This window comes from Melospiza melodia, chromosome 8 (assembly GCF_035770615.1).
Source record: "Melospiza melodia melodia isolate bMelMel2 chromosome 8, bMelMel2.pri, whole genome shotgun sequence".
Taxonomy (NCBI): Eukaryota; Metazoa; Chordata; class Aves; order Passeriformes; family Passerellidae; genus Melospiza; species Melospiza melodia.
Genome location: NC_086201.1, coordinates 15,960,368 through 15,978,881, shown reverse-complemented (window position 1 = coordinate 15,978,881; position 18,514 = coordinate 15,960,368). Strand labels below are relative to the sequence as shown.

Sequence of the window (18,514 nt, the reverse complement as noted above, 5' to 3'; positions counted from 1 at the left end):
AACCAAGTTGGCTGTAAAAAGAAACCCAGAATTGTCATTTAATTATCATGAGACTGTCAAGATAAAGTTGCTGTTGCCTCACTGCTGTTCACCCAGACCGAGTTAGAGGTATTTGCATACTTAATGCTTTGTGCTGTCAATACCAGCAGAGGCTCCCTGCTCTGGCATATGTATGAGCAAATGACTGCTTGTGGCACTCCCAGCACAGTTACTTCTCCCTTTCCAAGGGAGCTTGCAAGGTTTGAAGCTGTTTTAGTGTTTGCCAGGCTATCTGCAGCATCATAACATGTTGAAACCCCAAAGAAGGATGTGCAAAACTTTGGGAAGGGGGTTGGTGACGCAGGCAAGGTGAGCGCTGGCTGTGAAGTGAGCGCTGGCTGTGCTCACTGGGACGTGGCAGAGACCTGTGGCAACAGGGGCAAGGGCACAGGTGCACTGCCCCTCTCCTGCCCTCATAGGGCTAGCAGGTGCAGGCAGGGTGCCAGACTGGGACAGTGACACCTTTGAAAGGGGCGGAAGGAACAGCTGATGTGGGCAGATGAGAAAACAGAGACATTCTGTGATCCCTCTTCAGGCTTGACCTGTGCTTTCATGCAATGTGTGGATTTTTGCACTTATCCAGTTGCAGAGGCAGGGCAGTGAAAGGTCAATTTTAGAAATGAGGCAGGAGAAAACTTGTCTCCTGCATTGCAGACTTCTGCTTCCCTTGTGGAAATGTTCTAAGTGTTACTGGCTCACCACAGCAATCAACAGAGACAGAGCAATGTTCCCTTGGGAACTATTTCAGAAGAGAGAGTGAAGAGGTGGTTCAGAGCACTCTGAAGCACAAGGGCATGTCTGAATACACTGGGCCTGGGTGGGCACCTGACTTCCCTCCTGCCTCCTCTCATTTTTGCACTGTGGCAAGGAAAGAGACTCAAACTAGGGAAAACCCAAGCTACTGCTATTCTCATGGTTTGTTTTCCTGTGTATGCAAACACAACAGTGAGCCTGTGAGCACGGAAGGCAAAACCTACTTCTCTAGCCTTACTTGGGTCACTTCAGGCTGTGCTCAACTCTGTGGCAAAGCTACTTCAGGCCCAGCAGTATTAATTGGTTTGATGGCTGACCTTTGGGAGGATATGGGAATTGGGAGGATTGGGAATTGCAGCTGTGCCACGAAAGGGCTGGAGGGCAAGGGGAAATGCAATGCCCTTTCTTCCCTGTGCTTTCTTTGGGAAGGGGCCAGGGGTGCCTGCCATACAGGAGCAGCTCTACCGACCATGGGCCAGGACCCAATTCCAGCAAACATTTCCTCCTCTCTCTAAGTGAAGGCAGAAGAACCTGATCTGCTTGAGGAGGAGCGGACAGGGAGGTACCAAGCTGTGCCTGCATCCAATACCTTGGATGTCCAACCTACTGCTAAGGCCCTCTGAAGGGTGAGAGGGGCTTTGGTTAGGGGGTTTTCTGGCCAAGCTCAGAGAAATCAGAGCATTTCAATGAAGAAAGAAGGCTGTAGGTGGAGGCACAGCTGCTGTTGGTGTGTGCCTGCCTGCAGGGGTTTCTTTCCACAGGGTGTTGGCATATCTGGCTATGCCCAGGGATGTCCCTTCTGGGGCCACAGCACCCCAGCATTGGCAGAATGCAAGACCCTGAAGCTCTGGCACTGGGGGAAGAGGCAGGCAGCTTGCTTGGACTTTTTTTTTAAATTGCCTCCTTAGTTTTTCCAGCCTCCTTGCCCACTGTCAGGAGCTGAGTACTGGAAAGTGGATGCTATGTGTCCCTTACCTGGCCCAACTGATTGGCACCACCAGTCCATTTTTCCAGCAAGGGCGTCATGGACAAATGATCAAAGAGCAAAGCAGTGAGCTTTGCATGTCATACAGACATGCTGAGAGTCACTCCTTTCTCCAGGTGCTGCCTGTCACCATCAGCATCTCCATGCTCGGGGAGGAGGTGACAGCAGTGAGGCCACATGTCCCATTGCATTTCAGGGCTTACTTTCAAGCCCTCTGCTCCCAAGCTTTTTCTTTCATTGAAATGCAGCTTTTCTATGAGAGCAGCTGTAATTACTGTTTGTGGCAGTGGTGGCATGTTGGAAAGTGCCCAGAGGAATGCCTGCCCCACAGACAGAGGAGATCCTTGCTGCCTGCTCCATCCTGGTGCCTACTCCCTACTGCCACTCCTGCTGTGTCTTCTGGGGTTGTCACCTCTACGGTGACAGAAGCTGTCGCCAGTACAGCCGGTCCTGCTGTGATCAGGTACTTGGCATTTGTCCAGAGCACTGTGCTCATTAAAATTAAGGGCCTGTTTCACTGTAGTGGATCTCCTTCTAATTATGCCCCAGCTATTTCATGTGGTTCATTACAGGTGTTTCAAGCAGTGCTGCGCTGGGTGAGCCCCAGGTGGCAGCATCTCCATCTCTGGGCAAGACTAAGCCCCTGCTGGCCCTTGAACAGGCACAGCATGGGAGGGGGCACCCAGGAGCCAAAGCATCGGGGTTTGTGGTTGACCCTGGGGTGCTAAACCTGGATTGTCTCACTGGCCCTCCTCAGCCCAGTGCCATCTGTGCTGGGACATGAGGCCTATCACAGGCGGGAGGTGGTGCTGGGTTCATGTCATCTGCCTGTCCTGTTTGGAGAAGTGGAAGTGACAGGAGCTGTCACTTCCAGATAGCACCTGGAAGTTGTCAAATTAAAGAATAAAGGTGCTGAGAGCAACAGAGAAAAATACATGTCAAATCTTCATTAGGTTATCACTACAGGGCTCCTGGGAATGGTCCTGAGGCTGCTTTGTTGGCATAGAAGCCAGGATGGGCCATGCATGAAGCTCAGCCTTTCTTTCTGCCATGCTTCACTCCTGTGCATGGTGCTGGAGGAGCTGGAGGACATCGTGAGGAAGGACCTTGTGGGCCCACCACACAATCCTGCTCTCCTTAGTCAGCTCCTGTGACACGTCTTCACGTAGAGCAGGAAGAACCATGAGGCTCCCAGTTACTGTCTTGGTGCAGGTGAAATGATGGGGCATCATGGAGGGGCGGATGGGTCAGAATCTGGTGGCAGGGACAGTCTCATCCCAAAGGGATCCAATCTTCTTACTTGATGATAACAAGATGTGGAACATGTAGCTATTTCCCTGCTTTTCCCTTTAGCACCCAAGCTCAATGCTCTTCTCACAGGGCATGGTGTGATCTGTGGGATGTGGCCCTGTGTCCCAGCTGCACCCAGGTAACTCAGGCTTTTTCAGCCCTCACTGCTTTAGAAGGAAACCTGTGGTGCCTGGTGCTGGCAGCCTTCTCCAAGAGGTCAGCTTCTGTTTTCACCTGTGCTTCAGAGTAGCTGGGGCAGATGGATAAATTTTTGGAGAAGGCAGGAACAGGAAGAGCATTTCTGCCAGGGGAACCCTCAGCAGGGCCCCCTTCCCCTCCACCCATCCTCTGTCTCCCCTGTTTCAGTTCCACCCTGCACCCCTCATACATGAGCACAAGGCTGTGAAGTGTTCCCTGGGTCCCACCACCATGTCCTCTAGGGTGGTGTCTCACCCATCTCTCTGCCCCATCAGCCCTCACAGGCATCTCTGGACCTACTTGTGCCTCTTTATTAGGGAGTATTTGTACATTTATAAAACAGTGACGCACATCTCTCACGTTCACCAGCACGAGGGCGGTTTGTGCTGGCCTTCCCACCATGGTGTCCGTGCCCACCCCGCTCAGGGCCTGCTGCTCCCACTGGCAAGAAGGGGACACATCCTGCACCCCCCTTGTCGCAGGAGACCTTGGTGTAAGGCTGGCTAGCATGGCCGTGGCACATTCCTGGGATAACATGTGGCGCCCCTGTGGGAACCCTCCTGCTTGCAGGTTGGCACATGGGAACCCCATGGGGAGCTGGCACAGGGTGCTCTGGAGGGCTCCCTGGGGAGCACCAGTGTGGCTGGCCTGCTGGGAGGCTCGCTGTGTATCCCCCACAGAGGGGAACGTGGAACACCACGCAGCTGGGTGCTTGCACCCACAGGAACATGCTTACTGTGGGTGCATACTTCAGGGGAGCTGTTGGACCATGCAGACCCAGAGCCAGGGCTGCTGTGCCCCGGTCCCTGCCCTGCGCCTCCCATCTGTGGGGCCTTGAGGGCTGCAGGGATGATGGCTCCTCCTGCGTCTATGGCTTTGGGCACGGCACAACGTGGCCGTGATCCATCTGTGGGCACCAGGGACGGGGACCAAACCAGCAGGGCCAGAGGCTGCCTGGCTCAGCCCCAGCCTTCCCCAGAGGTCCCAAATTCCTGCCCTGGGGTCCCCCTCTGCCAAGTGTGTGTATTGAGGGGGGCTTTGCCAGCTCGCCCCCCCTCCTGAGATATTTTGGGGCAGTTTGCCCTGCGCTGGTGTCTGCTGCTACAGTGGAGGGGGTGGAGGCAATGTACAACAGGACAGGGGAAGCGCTGCGGGTCCTGCCGTGAGTCCTGCCGTGCGTCCTGCCATCTCAGGGCAGGCAGGAGGGCTGTGGGCGCCAGTTTGGGCCAAGGCTCCAGCCAGTGGGCTGGACTGTGGCTGTCTGGACAGGGCTGGGCACGGAGCACCCTCCTAACCATGTGCAGTCTGGGGGAGGCACAGAGGGTGCTCAGCACCTGGGGCCGGGAGCATGGTAAGGGGTACGTGCACGGTGCAAAAGAGCAGCGACAGGCAGGGGAGGGAGGGCAGGACCCGCCACGCTGCCTGGGCTATGCCAGGCAGCTACACCAAGGGATGAGCCACTCTGGGCAATAGCTGGGCAAGGAGAGGATGGGTTCACAACAGATTGGGGCAGGAGATGGGGGAGGCAGTAGGTTTGCAGTGCTGAAATGACTGGGGATTATTGGGGGCCAACACTGGAGTGGCAGGGGGAGTCACAGTGCAGGGGTCTGGCTGGGAACAGTGAAGGTGGGGCTGCAGCCCTGAGAGACTGCATGAGGTTGGGCAAGGGTGGGCAGATGTTTAGGGGAGTGTCACAGTGGTGGTGGTGGTGCCAGGGGTCAGGGTGGTGCCATGCAGGTGTGGCTGCAGTTGGGGTGTCCCTGGGCTGGCCATGGGGGCCATGCTGCTCAGAGGGGTGCCCTGCAATGCTGCCCTGCCCTGCAGCAGGAAGGGAAGGAGGTGGTTCCCAGGCAGAGGGAAGCTGTTCCAGGTATGTCTCTCTCCTAGGGAAAACCATGCAGGGCAGAGACCACCACCCAGGAGGGGTCAGCAAGGGAAGGCTTGGAGGGGCTCACAGGAACCTCAGCTTCCCCCTTCATGCTCTGCAGCACCAGGGCCTCTCTGGCCCACACCTGCTGCTCCCCCAAACCCCCCTGGCATGCCCATCGCCCTCCACGCTGTGTGCTTGAAACTGGGCTGAGCCCACGTGCTAGGGGCAAGCAGAGGGGACAGGCAAAAGGGCCAGGGGGCTGCTCCAGTGCCGGGGCTGAGGCAGCTCCAGTGGCATCACTGGGGGCGAACGGTGTGGCTGGTCCTGGCAGTGGGGTGGGGGAGGCAGGGGCCTGTGCCCACCGCACCCAGTGCCACTGTCCCTCTCCATAATGCTGGGGAGGGGGGTGACAGGTGGCTGCCCCCCAAACCCAATCTTGCCTAGCAGGCGAAGTCCTCGAAGACTCCCTGGTGAGGGTAGTGGTGGCGGTGGTGGTGGTTGGGCAGGATGCCCGCGTTGTAGGCGCCCTCCACGTGCCGACCCAGTGTCTCACAGGGGCTCTGTGGGGAAGGCAGGCAGTAGGGTGGGCACAGATTCCATGCATCCTGCCACCTCCCTAGTCCTCCCACCCATCACAGCCTGTCCGCAGGAGCTCCCCAGGGGACACCCAGCTCCCTGCCCCCCTGGGACTGCTCTGACTCTGCAGCCTGAAGGCACCAAATACAGAGCCACACAGACCCTCGATCTTGGGATGATGTGCCCTCCCCATGGAGTGGGGGCAGACACATGGCCAGGCCCTGTTCTCACAACCTCCAGGCAGCCCAGCCCTGCAGGGGTACCTGGTCCTTCATCTCCTCCAATCCCAGTGTGGCGATGCTGCCCGAGGGCTTCTTCAGAGGTGGCTTGGAGCGGCGCAGGACCCGGCTCACCTTATCTCGGATCACCTGGGTGCAGATGGGGGGTCAGACCTAGACCTGCACACAGGTAGCACCCTGTCTACACAGAACTGCTGCCTGCTCCTCTCTCACCCAGGCATAGTGGGACAGTACCTTGGCACACCACCCTCCCTGTCCTCGGGTCACTGAGGAATGCAGAGGGACCCATTCTCCTCCCACTGCCTTCCTCCAGGTGTTCCCTAATTTGGGGGCTGCTACAGCCCTCTGGGGTGGCCACATATTTTACGCCCTCCCCAGGAAGCGTGTCTCTGTAGCCACTGCTGAGACACATCCCTGAAGGCTAACACACCTCATAGATGTAGTCCAGGATCTCCAAGATGGTGAGAATGCTGGCACCGATGAACAGGCCCATCTGCCCCCCGATGTCCCCTGGGGAGGAGGATGGGAAGATGGTCACCAGGAGATGCTGTGCAGCCCACTGGAAGCCTGGGGTGGGCCAGCAGGGCAGTGCCAAGGCTGCCAGATTGTGGGACACAGAGCAGTCATGGGGGCAGGGTCAGCAGGATCGAGGGCATGGGGAACATGCAGGATAGGGGACAGTCAGCAGTGTTCCACCCTTCAGCCAGCCTGCGTCTGGCTGCTGCTCTGTGTGATCTCTTCCCCTCCAGACCCTCATCTTCCCAGGGCTGGGACCCAGAGCTCCGCGCCTTAGGGCCCCAGAGGAGGGGGAGGGGAGTCACCGAGAAGCCCAGCAAGGTCATAGGCTTTCTTCTGCTCAATGGCTTCGTAGTTGAGCGCCTCAAAGAAGATGTCCAGCACCAGGAAGTTCTCCCTGTGGGGACACCGTTGTGCTGAGCAAAAAGGGCTGATCTGGACCCTCCTTCATCACTTCCCACAAACCTCCCATGTCCCCCAGCCCTCCAGCTCTCAGGTGCTCCCAGATGCTCCCATGGCCCTCATGAATATTTGGGCTGGTGCAGTGGGGACATGTCCCAGGCCAGGAGAGACAGTGGGGTGGGCAGGTGCTGGCAGGAGGGCTGGGAAGATTGGACAAGTTGGGAAGAAGCTCTAGTGAAAACACCCGCGCACAGAGGATGCTGCAGCAACCAAGTATGCCAGGACCCTCTCTCTGCATGCTGCCAGGAGTGGAGTGGAAGTTCCCCGGGTCCCCAGCCCCCTGCACATGCCCTGGAATACCCCAGTGCTGGCAACTCACCGAATGTAGGTCTCGTTCTTGTTGTACTTGCGGGCGAGGTAGCGCGCTGAGCCCTTGTTGGGGATGCGGACCATGGAGATCTCCTTGCCATAGCGTGTCAGGTTGCACGGGGTGGGGCAGCTGCAGCGCTCCTGGCTGTCCTCCACTGCTGCATCTGGGGGCAGACACCCATTGGCACAGGCACAATCTCCAGCCCCCTCCCTGGGGCGCTCAGCCAGCCCCTAGATGCCCACCCACTGCCTCACCTACCCAGTGTGTGGTCAGCACACTCGATGTACACATTAGGGGAGCAGATGGACTCATTGCCTGTGGAGAAGCAGTGGTTGGGAGGGGGGGAGTCCAGTCAGATTCTGCCCCCCCACTCTTAACTCCTCCCTTGGAGGTAGTGCAGAGGGCAGGGTGCAAAGAGGATGGGGATGAGTGACCCTTGGGTGCAGGTTAGTTGAGGAAGATGTGGCCCAGGTACAAGGCAAACAGGGAAGGTGCTGACCTGTGGTGTAAGGAGGGTAGGACAGGGGCTGACCCAGCATGTGGAGAGGATGGGGTGGTCCCTGGGTGGAGAGAGATGGGGCCAGGGGAATCCTTGGGTACAGAGGTGATCTTTAGGTGCAGACTGCAGGGAGTTGGAGCAACCCCAGCAGGACTGTTGGGGCAGTGGGGCGCCCCTCACACCATCATGCACACCCCTCACCTGGCATATGGACCATGCGGCAGTGGCAGCTCTGCACCACGGCCTCCTTCTCACACTGGAGGCGGCAGGCAGCGATGCTGTAGGTGTCATAGCCGGGCAGCAGCTGCTCCCCCTGCATGCTGGCCCGGCAGTTCCCCCACGGCTGTGGCAGGTAGGTGAGCTGGTAGGATGAGAAGGGCATTGCTACAGGGCTGTGCTGGGCTGAGTGCCAGCAGGCACTACCCCGGGGCTGTGGGGCATCCCGCCTTACCCGCTGCTCCTGGCAGGACACAAAGGTCTGGAAGCCAGGCGAGACACCAAAGCCCAGCTGATGGATATAGGGTGGCTCGTCCTGGCTGTGGATCTGGACCCGGATGCCAGCTTCAAATGATGTCTCATCTATGGGAGTACAGAGGTGCTGCATGCCTGCGCTGACCCAGCACCTGCACCCCTCTGATGCCCTGCTTCATCCATAGTCCCCTCACAGGGTGCTCTGCTTGCCCAGCAACCTGCATCCTAGCACCCATCACCTGTGCCCTGCCTGAGCCATAGCCCCACTTACTGGTCTCTCTCCAGATGGGCAGGTACTCTTCCTGCTGGATGTCCAGCATGATCTCCAGCCCGTTGCCCATGCCACCCTGGCGGGTCACACGTGGATTCCTCCGATCCCCATTGAAGGTGTAGCACTTCCCATAGCGTGTGTAGACCTGGGGATGGAGAGAGCAGTGGTAAGGGAGCAGGCAGGGATCTGGTCGATTATTCTGCAATCTGGATGAGGTCCAGAAACTCCTTTTTGATTCCATGGAGGTGATGGAAGGAAGGTACAGTCTTTCATGACCTTTGGAAAGGCTCATCACAGCCTGACTCCCTACTATACCACTCCTCCACCCTGGCAGGACAGGGAGTGAAGCATCATTCCCAGTACCCATGGGGCAGCCCAGCTGTCCTGCACCTTCCAGCAGGGAACTCACGGGAGTGAAGTGCTGGGGGCCACAGCGCTCTCCCTGAAAGCGACACTCCACCAGCATGTCCTCTATCTGGTGGCCCAGGCGGTGAAAGAAGCTCTGCATGGTGCGCTCGGAGCGGCGGGGCGGCAGGAAGCGCGAGTAGTTGGCCAGACGCGTCAGCCAGGCACGCTGGTCCTCCCCCAGCACGGCCAGCATCTCGGGCACCAGCGAGTGGTTCTCCCGGGCCAGCCCCAGCCACTCTCCTACCGAGTAGAGGTCGGGCTTGGTGAGGTGCAGGAAGCGTGCCCGGTTGGGGTTGCAGAGGGTGACAGCCGGGAAGCGGAGCTGGGGTGCCCAGGCGAGGCGTGCGCGGGTGTGCACGGGCCGCGAGAGCAGGTGGTGCAGGCGGTCGGCGGCGCCGGTGGCCAGCAGCCCGGCGGAGGCCAGGAAGGCCAGGCTCCAGAGCAGGCGGCGCAGGCGGGACTGGGGCCGGGTACACATGTAGTGCAGCCCGGGGATCCGGGTGGCTCGCAGGATGCCGACAACGAGCTGGGGCGCGCTGCTGTCCTGGCGTCGTGTCAGAACTTCCCCGTCCTGGCAGCAGGCAAGGGGCAGCGGCATGGCTGCATTCAGGGTGGCTCCTCTGAGGGTGGAAAGTGGGCTGCAGACTGCCCCTGAAGCTGCCCAGGGTCCCTGCTCCCCTCCAGGGATCTCTCCCTCCTGGGAGGCTTTTGCTCTGCACCTTCCTGGAGATGAACAAGGCAGGCGCCTTCCTGAGCTGCTTCGGTGATGGGTGAGGGGAGGGAGAGGAGGGGGTTGCTGCAAACACGCCTTTCCCCAACCTGCATTCAGGAATGGAAAATTCCTTCTCGAGCTGGGTCGGGACAGGGGTGTGTGTTGTCTTACCCCAGGCAAGCTGAACTGGCAGCCCCCAGTGTCCCAGCATGGTGGGCATCTCTGTCTGGATAGCAATGACCTGTCTCAGGCACACTGTGTGAACCCTGTGCCTAGGAATGTCATGCTTCAGCTCTTCCTCCTTGTCCCTTGTCATGCATTTCAGTGTCACCACAAAATATTGCCTGGACCTCAAGGGTTCCCAGTTGTGTCTGCTCGGCAGCTGGGTACTCTGCCCCATGGAGGCAGGACAGTGACAGCACTGGGAGGCCATCACCTGCTGCGAGTTCTGCTTGGGACCTTGTCTACCTTGTGCCTTGGTCTCCCTGTCTCTGAAGCTGGGGTCCTCAGTGCATCTGGGCCAGGTGGGGCGGGAGAAGCGAGACTGTGGGTCAGGAGGAGCGGAACCATGGGGTGGGAGGCTGCACGACAACCCACCTGCGCCTGGCGGGTGCTTTGAAGTGACGGGAGGCTGTGATCAGAGCGCAGCAGTGGCGGGGAGGGGGGGGTGGGTGTCTGTACCCAGCTGTCAGCGTGGCTGGCAGCGCCCCGACAGCCTGTCAGCTGCCTTCAAAGCTCAGCACTGTACTCTCCTCAGCCTCTCATCTCCTGCTGCTGCTTCCAGGCACCCACCTTCAGCGCTCACCGGCGTGGGCTGGCATGGGGAGGGGGTGTCCCTCATGCTCCACAGCTCCAGGAGAAGTCAGGGCTACTGCGCCCAGTCAAGAGCAGCATAAGGGCAGAAAAAGGCCAGTGGTAGCAGAAGAGATTGGAACAAAGGGAACTCCTGATGACCTCAGCAGTGACTCCCCAGCACCATCCCTGCCGCAGGCCTTGATGCCTGAGCAGCACGTAACTATAGCCACGATGGGGACACGGCCAGGATCCCATCTGGCAGCTTGGTTACAGGTGCAGGAGGACTTCAGGCCGGTCAGAAGCAGGACAGGCACCGAGGGGGGTGAGCGGAGGCAGCGGGCAGCACCCAAGGGCAGCAGGGCCGCCCATGCCATCCCTCACAGGCCGTGCCTGCCGTCCCTCGCAGGCCATGCCCGCTGTCCCTCACACGCCGTGCCTGCCGTCCCTCACACGCCGTGCCCGCCGTCGCTCACAGGCCGTGCCCGCTGTCCCTCGCAGGCCGTGCCCGCTGTCCCTCGCAGGCCGTGCCCGCTGTCCCTCACAGGCCGTGCCTGCCGTCCCTCGCAGGCCGTGCCCGCTGTCCCTCGCAGGCCGCGCCCGCTGTCCCTCACAGGCCGTGCCCGCTGTCCCTCGCAAGCCGTGCCCGCCGTCCCACACAGGCCGTGCCCGCTGTCCCTCGCAGGCCGTGCCCGCTGTCCCTCGCAAGCCGTGCCCGCCGTCCCACACAGGCCGCGCCCGCGGTGCCGGGTGCTCGGCGGGCGCTGCCCGGCAGGGGGCAGCAGCGCCCCGCGCTCCGCGGCCCCGCGCCCCCGCCGCCCCCGGGCCCGGCCCGGCCCAGCCCCAGGGCAGCCCCTGAGCCGCACCGGGCGGCCGCTGAGCTCTCCGGCTCCGGCTGTACCCCCGCCGCCCAGTCCAGCGCTGGCACCATCCCCGGCGCGGACGCTCCGCTCCCTGCACGCTCGGGACCCTGCGGTACCCGCCCTGAGCTGTCCCCTCAGCGCTGTATCACCGCAGCAGCGCCAGGACACGGCTCAGCCCCTCTCTGTGGGGCGGCTGCAGCCGGCTCGGCTCTTCTCTGAGATTTATCGCGGCTGTGAGCGCCGGCGGCTGCCAGCCTGATACCATCAGCCACGGCACACCAGGGCAGCTTCTATATTAGTTTTCTTTAAACGGAGGATAAGCTCCCCAGGCTGGAGAAAATGTCATTTCTGTGAACGCTTCCATCTCGTGTCAGTTCAGACATCTCCGGGCGGCATGGCAATCACCCTGGAGGGGGTGAGGGATGGGGATGGGATGCAGAGGCTGGGGCATATGGGGACAGATCTTAGGGACAGGGACCAGTGTTGGGCAGGATTGGAGGCCCAGGTCTAGCTGTGGTGGTGGCCGTGTTCCAGGCAGGTGGGCGCAGCTGTCGGGGAGGGTGAGGAGCAGGGGTGCCCATGGCGTCCAGCTGAGTTACTCACTTGTCGGGTACTGGGGTACTGAGGCCAGCTGTGAAATCACACTGGCGAGAGCACAGCGCAGTCCTGAAGGGCTTTGCCTTTCCAGCATGACAAATCCAATTAGATAACAGGGAACGCATGAGGAGGAGGAGGAGGAGGAAGAAGAGCAGAAGAGAGCCTGCCTGTACCAGGAACAGGATTTTCTTCCCGCAGCTGACCCAGAAAAATACCTTGCAGGACTGAAGTGCACATGTCCAGCCAAGGATAGCAACTGAGATACGGGCACCCAGCTTGGGCACCCAGCTCTGCCTGCTGGGCACCCATGCATGTTGCAGTCTTAGGGCCAGAGACACAGCATTCCCATGTTACATGCTGGTCTCCTTGCCCAGCCAGTGCATGCCAGCATCCCCACACCATGCTCACATGCAGGGGAGACCCCATTAGGGAGGTAATTTCTTGACATGATTCCTCATTTTCTTCTCTCTCCCATGGAGACACGCTGACCTTGACAGAAATAGCTGCCTGCGCCTCGGCAGGCAGATCCCAGTCAGTTATTGCTGGGGCCCCCAGCATCTTCTTCCCCAATCCACACAATTCTGGGGGCCCCCAAGTGCCCCCCATGCTCCCAAGACTTGCCTCCCAGCCCCCTTGCTGTGGGGAGCCTTTTGGGAGGAAGATGCTGACTGCCAGCATCCTCATCCTGGCTCACGGCAGCCCACCCGTGAGCACTGGGGGCACGAGGACCAACATCAGGCATTCCCAGTCCCCCATCCTCAGTGCTGCCAGCCCATTGTGCCAGCCTCGGGCTGATCCCAGCTCATGCAGGTATTTCCACGGCTTACACGGCTCCCCATGGTATTTAGCCTCTGGAAGACGACGTTAAACATTGCAGGCAGTGACAAATCCTGATTGCTCTGAGGAGACAAGAGGCCGCACTAAGCTTCCAGCCAAATGTTTTCATGCAAGGGGAACGAGCTGCAACATGTGTGGTGCCAGCGGGGCCTGCTGCTGTGTGCCTGGGCCACCCAGCCCTGCTCCCACATCCCCACGGGGACAGCCAGCCCTGCTCCCACATCCCCACGGGGACAGCCAGCCCTGTTCTCACATTCCCACTGGGACATGCAGCTGACGGGCAGGCCCTGGGCATGGGCACACCACACAGGAGCAATCACCCCAGCATAGAAGCACCCCTGAGAACAGTCATCATCAGGGCCTAGTGGGGATGGAGACAGGAATGGGAGGACACCAGAGTGCTCCCCACCTGGATTTGGTGGGGATGCTAGCCCAGGGGTAACCTTGAGGGGCATGTCCATGTACTTGAGCCCAGAGAGCAAATTAGCATGGGCAAGGCTGTGACACAAAGGAAAGCAGCCTCCAAAACCTGAAGTGCTTTTTCCTGCATGAGTGCAGGCAGCTGGAGCACCGGGATGTTCCTGGACAGGACACATGGCACAGGAACTGGGGCCAAACTGGGATGACACTGGTAGAGCTGGGGCAATGGCACACCCAGGCACCCTGCCTCCTGCTCTGCCCCTGCCCCACACTGTGGCCATCCCAGCTCTGCTGGAGCCCCTCCCCATGCCAGAGGCCCCCCCCGAGGCAGCCCCCATCCCCACCAGCCCTCTCCCCCCGCACAGCACAGCCAGCCCCGCCTGGGTGCCCCGGGAGGGAAGCCGCAGCGCTGACGCCAGCATTACAACTGCCCGGGATATGAGATCCGCTTGGATTCAGCAATTTCAACTCATTTCAAGCCCGATTCTGCAGCAATTTTCTGAGCCAGTGGGATGTTTTTGCCACTGCAAACGTCCCTTCTCATGCATGGTCGCACCATTTCCTTTCCCCGCTCCCAGGAGGATTTGGGGAACGGTGCCAGTTTGGCTCGACCCCAGCTCTGGCAGTAGCACAACCATCTCCCACACTAGCAGCCCCTCAGTGCAGCCCCTGCCCCACACGGAGCTGCTGGGATGCCTCTGGCAGGACACACAGCCCTGCATATGGGCTCTGGGGCTGCTGCCTCCATGGGGCACCAGGCTCTGCATCCTCAGCCCAAACAGAGCAGGGCACCTTAGGCACAGCACACACAAGTGATGGTTTAGGCTTTTTGTTTCCCCTATCCTGCGAAGGACTAAGCTCTGGAATATCTCCTGCAGCTCCCTGATCTACCTCCAAAGGAAGAGGGAAAACAGTGTGGGGCAAGGGGGCCAGAGGCTGCTGCAGGCATATCCCAGAAAGGCCAGGACCCCTCTGCCACTGCAGCTGTGCCTCTCTCTGTGCTACAGGACTGCCCTTGCCAGCTGAGTCCCCTTGGCTAGGCCTGAGCCAGCAGTGGAGCTGTGGGCGTGTGGGGCTGGCAGAGCCCCTTTCATGCCAAGCAGGCTCGCTGCTGGAATACCAATATCTCAGCTGTGCTGCAGGCTGTGCTGCTGGCCAGCCAGAGCAGGGGGAGACACCCCAGCCCCAGCACTGGGCAGGGCAAGCATGTCACAACCAGGCTGCTGCCTCAGGGACAGTGTGTAACCCATTTCCTCAGGAACAGGTAGGATCTAGACCAGGGCATCCTGCTCCTGGTGGCTCAGGAGCGTAGGGATGCAATGCAAGGCAGAGGGGTGCACATGGGCAAGGACACCGTCCCAGAATATCTGCCCAGTACTGCCAGTGGCTGTTAAAGCAGGGGGAGGTTGGCACCATCCAGCTTTCAGGATCAGCACCTGTGACAGCATGCCCAAATTCATGTGCCAGAGAAAGACCCTTCCCTGCAAACCATTGCCTAAGGAGTCCTGCCCTAGCCAAGCCAGAAGCTGGAAAGAGCTGTGCTGTTTATGCCACATGGAGCCAGGGTGGCTGTGACACAGAGGGGAGTAGCTGGGGACCCCAGCTCCTCATCTCTTGACTTCACTGCACAGGCATGGCAGCACACTGCACACACATGGCAGCCTGTTGTAGCAGGGAAAAGTGCCATCATGTGGTTGTGCTTTCTACTCCTGCTGCTCCTGGGGGGAATTTGTCCCAGAATCTCACTCATTTCCAACCTAAATTTATTCACGGCCAGTTTTTACCATTTGTTCTCATGCCAGCATTGTCCCTTAGCTTAAATAGCTCTCTTTCCTCCCTTGTGTTTACTACCTTGATGTATTTATAAACAGCAATCCTATCCCCTCGCAGTCTCCAGCCTTCCAGCCTTCACGTGCCAATCGCTTCTGGTTTCCTCTCCTGATTCAGCCTCTGCCTGCCTGCACAGCCCGGCTGCCCAGCACAGCATCAGCTCCTCAGCCTTGTCTGCCCAGGGCTCGCACACAGCTCTGCCCCTCATTCCACAGCAGCCTGCCTGCCCAGGGCTCACACACAGCTCTGCTCCTCATTCCACAGCAGCCTGCCTGCCCAGGGCTCACACACAGCTCTGCTCCTCATTCCACAGCAGCCTGCTTGCCCAGGGCTCGCACACAGCTCTGCCCCTCATTCCACAGCAGCCATGGGGCACCATCCCACGCCATTCCGGACTGCTGCCCCAGCCAGGGGTAACCTGCCCCCTGCAGATTTCCCGGCAGCTTGTGCTTTCATACAGCTTGTTTTCATTGTAAGAATCCACCAAAAGTGACACCTGGGCAGGTGAAGGAGCCAACGCCAAGGGAATTGCAGCAGATGAAGTGCCAGTGGCCAAGACATGCTGCAGTGCAGGGCATGGATATGAGGAGGAGGGCGGGCAGGAGCAGTGAAATGAGGGGGCAGGGGCTGGGGCAGTCCAGTTCATCCTGTTGGCAGCCAGAAAACCCCTCTGAGTTGCTGAGCATGCTGCCCACCTACCCTGGTCTCCCCCGTAGTACGAGTGGGGTGCTGGAGCTGCAGAAGGTTTCTGAATGATGTTTCTACCTCCTGCTTCAGGAGGAGCTCAGGGTCCCCACGGGAAAGACTGCACCAAAGCTGCACCCCCAAAATGCCACAACGAGTTTGTCGAACTGCCAAGACACTCCCTAGCTTGGATTTGGAGTGTGCTGAGCAGCAATCCTGCCATCCCTCTGTGCACCCTCCGGCGCTCTCCAGCCGGCTTCCCACCCTCAGACACCCCCACGCCGGGCACGCCGCTCCCGGGCACACAGCACAGCACAGCACAGCACACTAGGGATAAGCGCTGGGATGGGCTGCAGCTCAGCCCCCCTGCTGCAAACCCAACAGAACACTCACATACACAGACGGCAATAATGATGGGTTTGGGTAGCGGGCTCCCCTTGGCACTTGGAGGAGATCCAGCACCACGCACGGTACTGTGCAGACACAGCTGGCCCGTGCCACTTGTCCTCAGGACCAGAGAAGGATCCCCAGCCCTGTGGTTTCACAGAGATGTAGCACTGAGCCCACATGTCTTGCGGGCTGGAGGAAGCAGGGAACATCAAGGATACCGGAAAGCGGGGTGTGCAATGTCCCCGGGGCTTCTTTGTGGAGCTTAGGCAGCCTCTGTTCTTCGACTGTTGTCACCTCGCAGGAGCCCCAGTGCCTCTGCATGGTGCTGGTTGGGCGCTGGTGGCTTTTGGCTGCAGATCCTGGGCACCCCCGACCCTGTCTTGCTGTCCTTCGCATGCGGGGCCCTGCGGGGATGTGGCCCCGCGTCCCCCTTGGCTCCCGGGCAGCGCATCCCCCGGGGACCGCTTCTCTTTGAAAGCAGCCGTACAGGGAGCTCTGCCGCCCGTCCCCAAAGGGTTAACAAGCAATTTCCTTTGCTGACAGCTCGGAGACCGTTCTCTATCGACTGCGGGAGAATAAGAGGGGAGAAGCAGCGAGATAAAAAGGCAGCAGAGCTGGCACCGCCTGCTTAATCCCAGCATTTAATCTGCTGGGGCAGCGCAGGCAGCCTTATCTCGCCGTCCTTCTGCTGCTCCATCTCATTACTGCTCCCACGGCTGCCGGGAGATGGGGGAGCTGAGCCGAGGAGCGGGGCCCGGGGCAGGGATGCCGCCTGCCGCCCCGCTCAGCAGCCCCCGCTCCTGGCACCGCCGCACCCCCCGGAGCCCGGCCGGAGCGGGGGGAGCCCACGCGGGGATGGGCACGCAGCCTGCGCCCACAAAGCATGCTGCTCGCGCCAGGCGCTGTCACACGGCCTCGGGGACACGCTGCCAGTGTCGCACACTCAGTCACACGTTTCCCAATCACTGAGCTCCGGTGGGCCAGCCAGCACGATGCCCAAGGCCCCCTGGGCTCATGAAGGATGCAGGGCTCCATGGGACAGTGCGTGTAGAGCACCCTAGGGTCAGGACAGCAGCCAGGGCAACGCCATCTTGTTCTGCATGTGCCCTTCCCTCCACCCTCACCCATCCAGGTATCCCCCTGCCGTGTCCCAGACCAGGTCCGCTCTTCCCGTCACGCACACCATGGCCACTGTCCCTGGGACACACCGGCCTGGACCTGGCAGCTCCCGCAGCCTCAGGGCAGGGTTAGGCGGGAGGGGAGGGGGTCCCTCCAGCCGTGGCATTTATCTGTAAATCCACAGCACTGACACGGTGAAGATGAAGCCTCTGCTCTTGCCGGGTTGTCACGGGGGTTATCCTCCTGCCTACGGATGGGTTTGCACTGATAAGATTTATTGTCACCCTGGCGGAGGTGCCAGCACCTCACTGCCTGCTGCTCTCGCAGGGCTGTGCTGCCTGCCGGGGGGTGTTGTGAGGGGGACGAGCAGCACCTCAAGGAGCAGTTGCCAGTAGAGAGGGTCCCCAAACAAAAGGACAGCCAGACATGACCCTCTGCTCCCTGCTGGCGGGGCTGCTGGGCTCCCTGCCCACCTGTCGCAAGGTGCCTCACACACTCTCTGACCATTTCAGCAGGATGCAGGGGATACTGGTCCCTGAGCTGGACCATGCAGAGCAGAGCACACATCTGTGCTTCCACAGATCTGCTGACAGTGCTGGCATTGCAGCTCCTGTCACAGCTCGGCAGCTTCGCGGCGCTCCTGCACAGTGTGGGGTGATGGGGACTCGTGGGGCTGCTGGGGCAGCCATGTGTGCAGCCACCACAGGCAATATGGCCTTAGTGGGGAGCGGGGGACAGACAGCATCCTGCAGCCTCAATTCAGCACCAGAAGCTGGCAGGGTGGCTATGGGAACCAGGGCTTCATGCACCCCTGTGCTCCAGGGTGACATGGGACGAGCAGGAATACCTTCAAAAGGGGAACTTGGCTCCAAAACACTCTGCTGTGCCATGATCCCTCAGCCGCTCTGTCCTGCCTGCCCCCAGACCACAGTCCCCACCACTGATTTCCCTGGGGCCAGCAGGGATTGCCCTGAGCCACCTGGTGCAACCAGGCAGGGGCTGAACCAGGCTAAATCCCCGAGCAGCAGGAGGGGCAGCCACCTGCCAGCATCCTCCCCTTCTCTGCAGGCACCACATCAGCCCCACACAGCTCTCCCACCACCCTGCCCCATCCAAACCCCCACCTCCTCCCTTTCTCCTCCCCTCCAGCCGCTGACCCCCGACACTGCTGTGGGCTTTGCTCTCTCTGACAACATGAATTTGACTCCAATATGTCAGAACTGAAGGAAACAACATGCAAGCAAACAGCCCGAGTGAGCCCTGGATGCAGCCTCCTCCCCAGGGCCAGGAGGCCAGTGGGGATGATGGTGCAACCCGACAGCACACAGGGAGTCCTAGTGAAGTGGGGTGATCACAGCTCAGTGGGAAAGGGCTCCTTAATAG

The 18,514-nt window shown here is 60.1% G+C and overlaps 1 protein-coding gene across 1 annotated transcript in view; it reads right to left on the bottom strand.

The window, feature by feature from the left end:
- Window positions 1–3,554: 3,554 nt before the first annotated feature.
- The window catches only part of ASIC4 (acid sensing ion channel subunit family member 4), a 28,960-nt gene continuing 14,000 nt past the window's right edge, over window positions 3,555–18,514 (bottom strand). The window contains exons 2-10 of the mRNA XM_063161955.1: window positions 8,480–8,624; window positions 8,189–8,316; window positions 7,939–8,098; window positions 7,497–7,553; window positions 7,248–7,401; window positions 6,772–6,863; window positions 6,381–6,460; window positions 5,975–6,079; window positions 3,555–5,695 (exon numbers count right to left, since the gene is read on the bottom strand). Coding sequence (XP_063018025.1) covers window positions 5,576–5,695; window positions 5,975–6,079; window positions 6,381–6,460; window positions 6,772–6,863; window positions 7,248–7,401; window positions 7,497–7,553; window positions 7,939–8,098; window positions 8,189–8,316; window positions 8,480–8,624 — 1,041 coding nt within the window. The 3' untranslated portion in view covers window positions 3,555–5,575. The remainder of the gene's footprint in view (window positions 5,696–5,974; window positions 6,080–6,380; window positions 6,461–6,771; window positions 6,864–7,247; window positions 7,402–7,496; window positions 7,554–7,938; window positions 8,099–8,188; window positions 8,317–8,479; window positions 8,625–18,514) is intronic.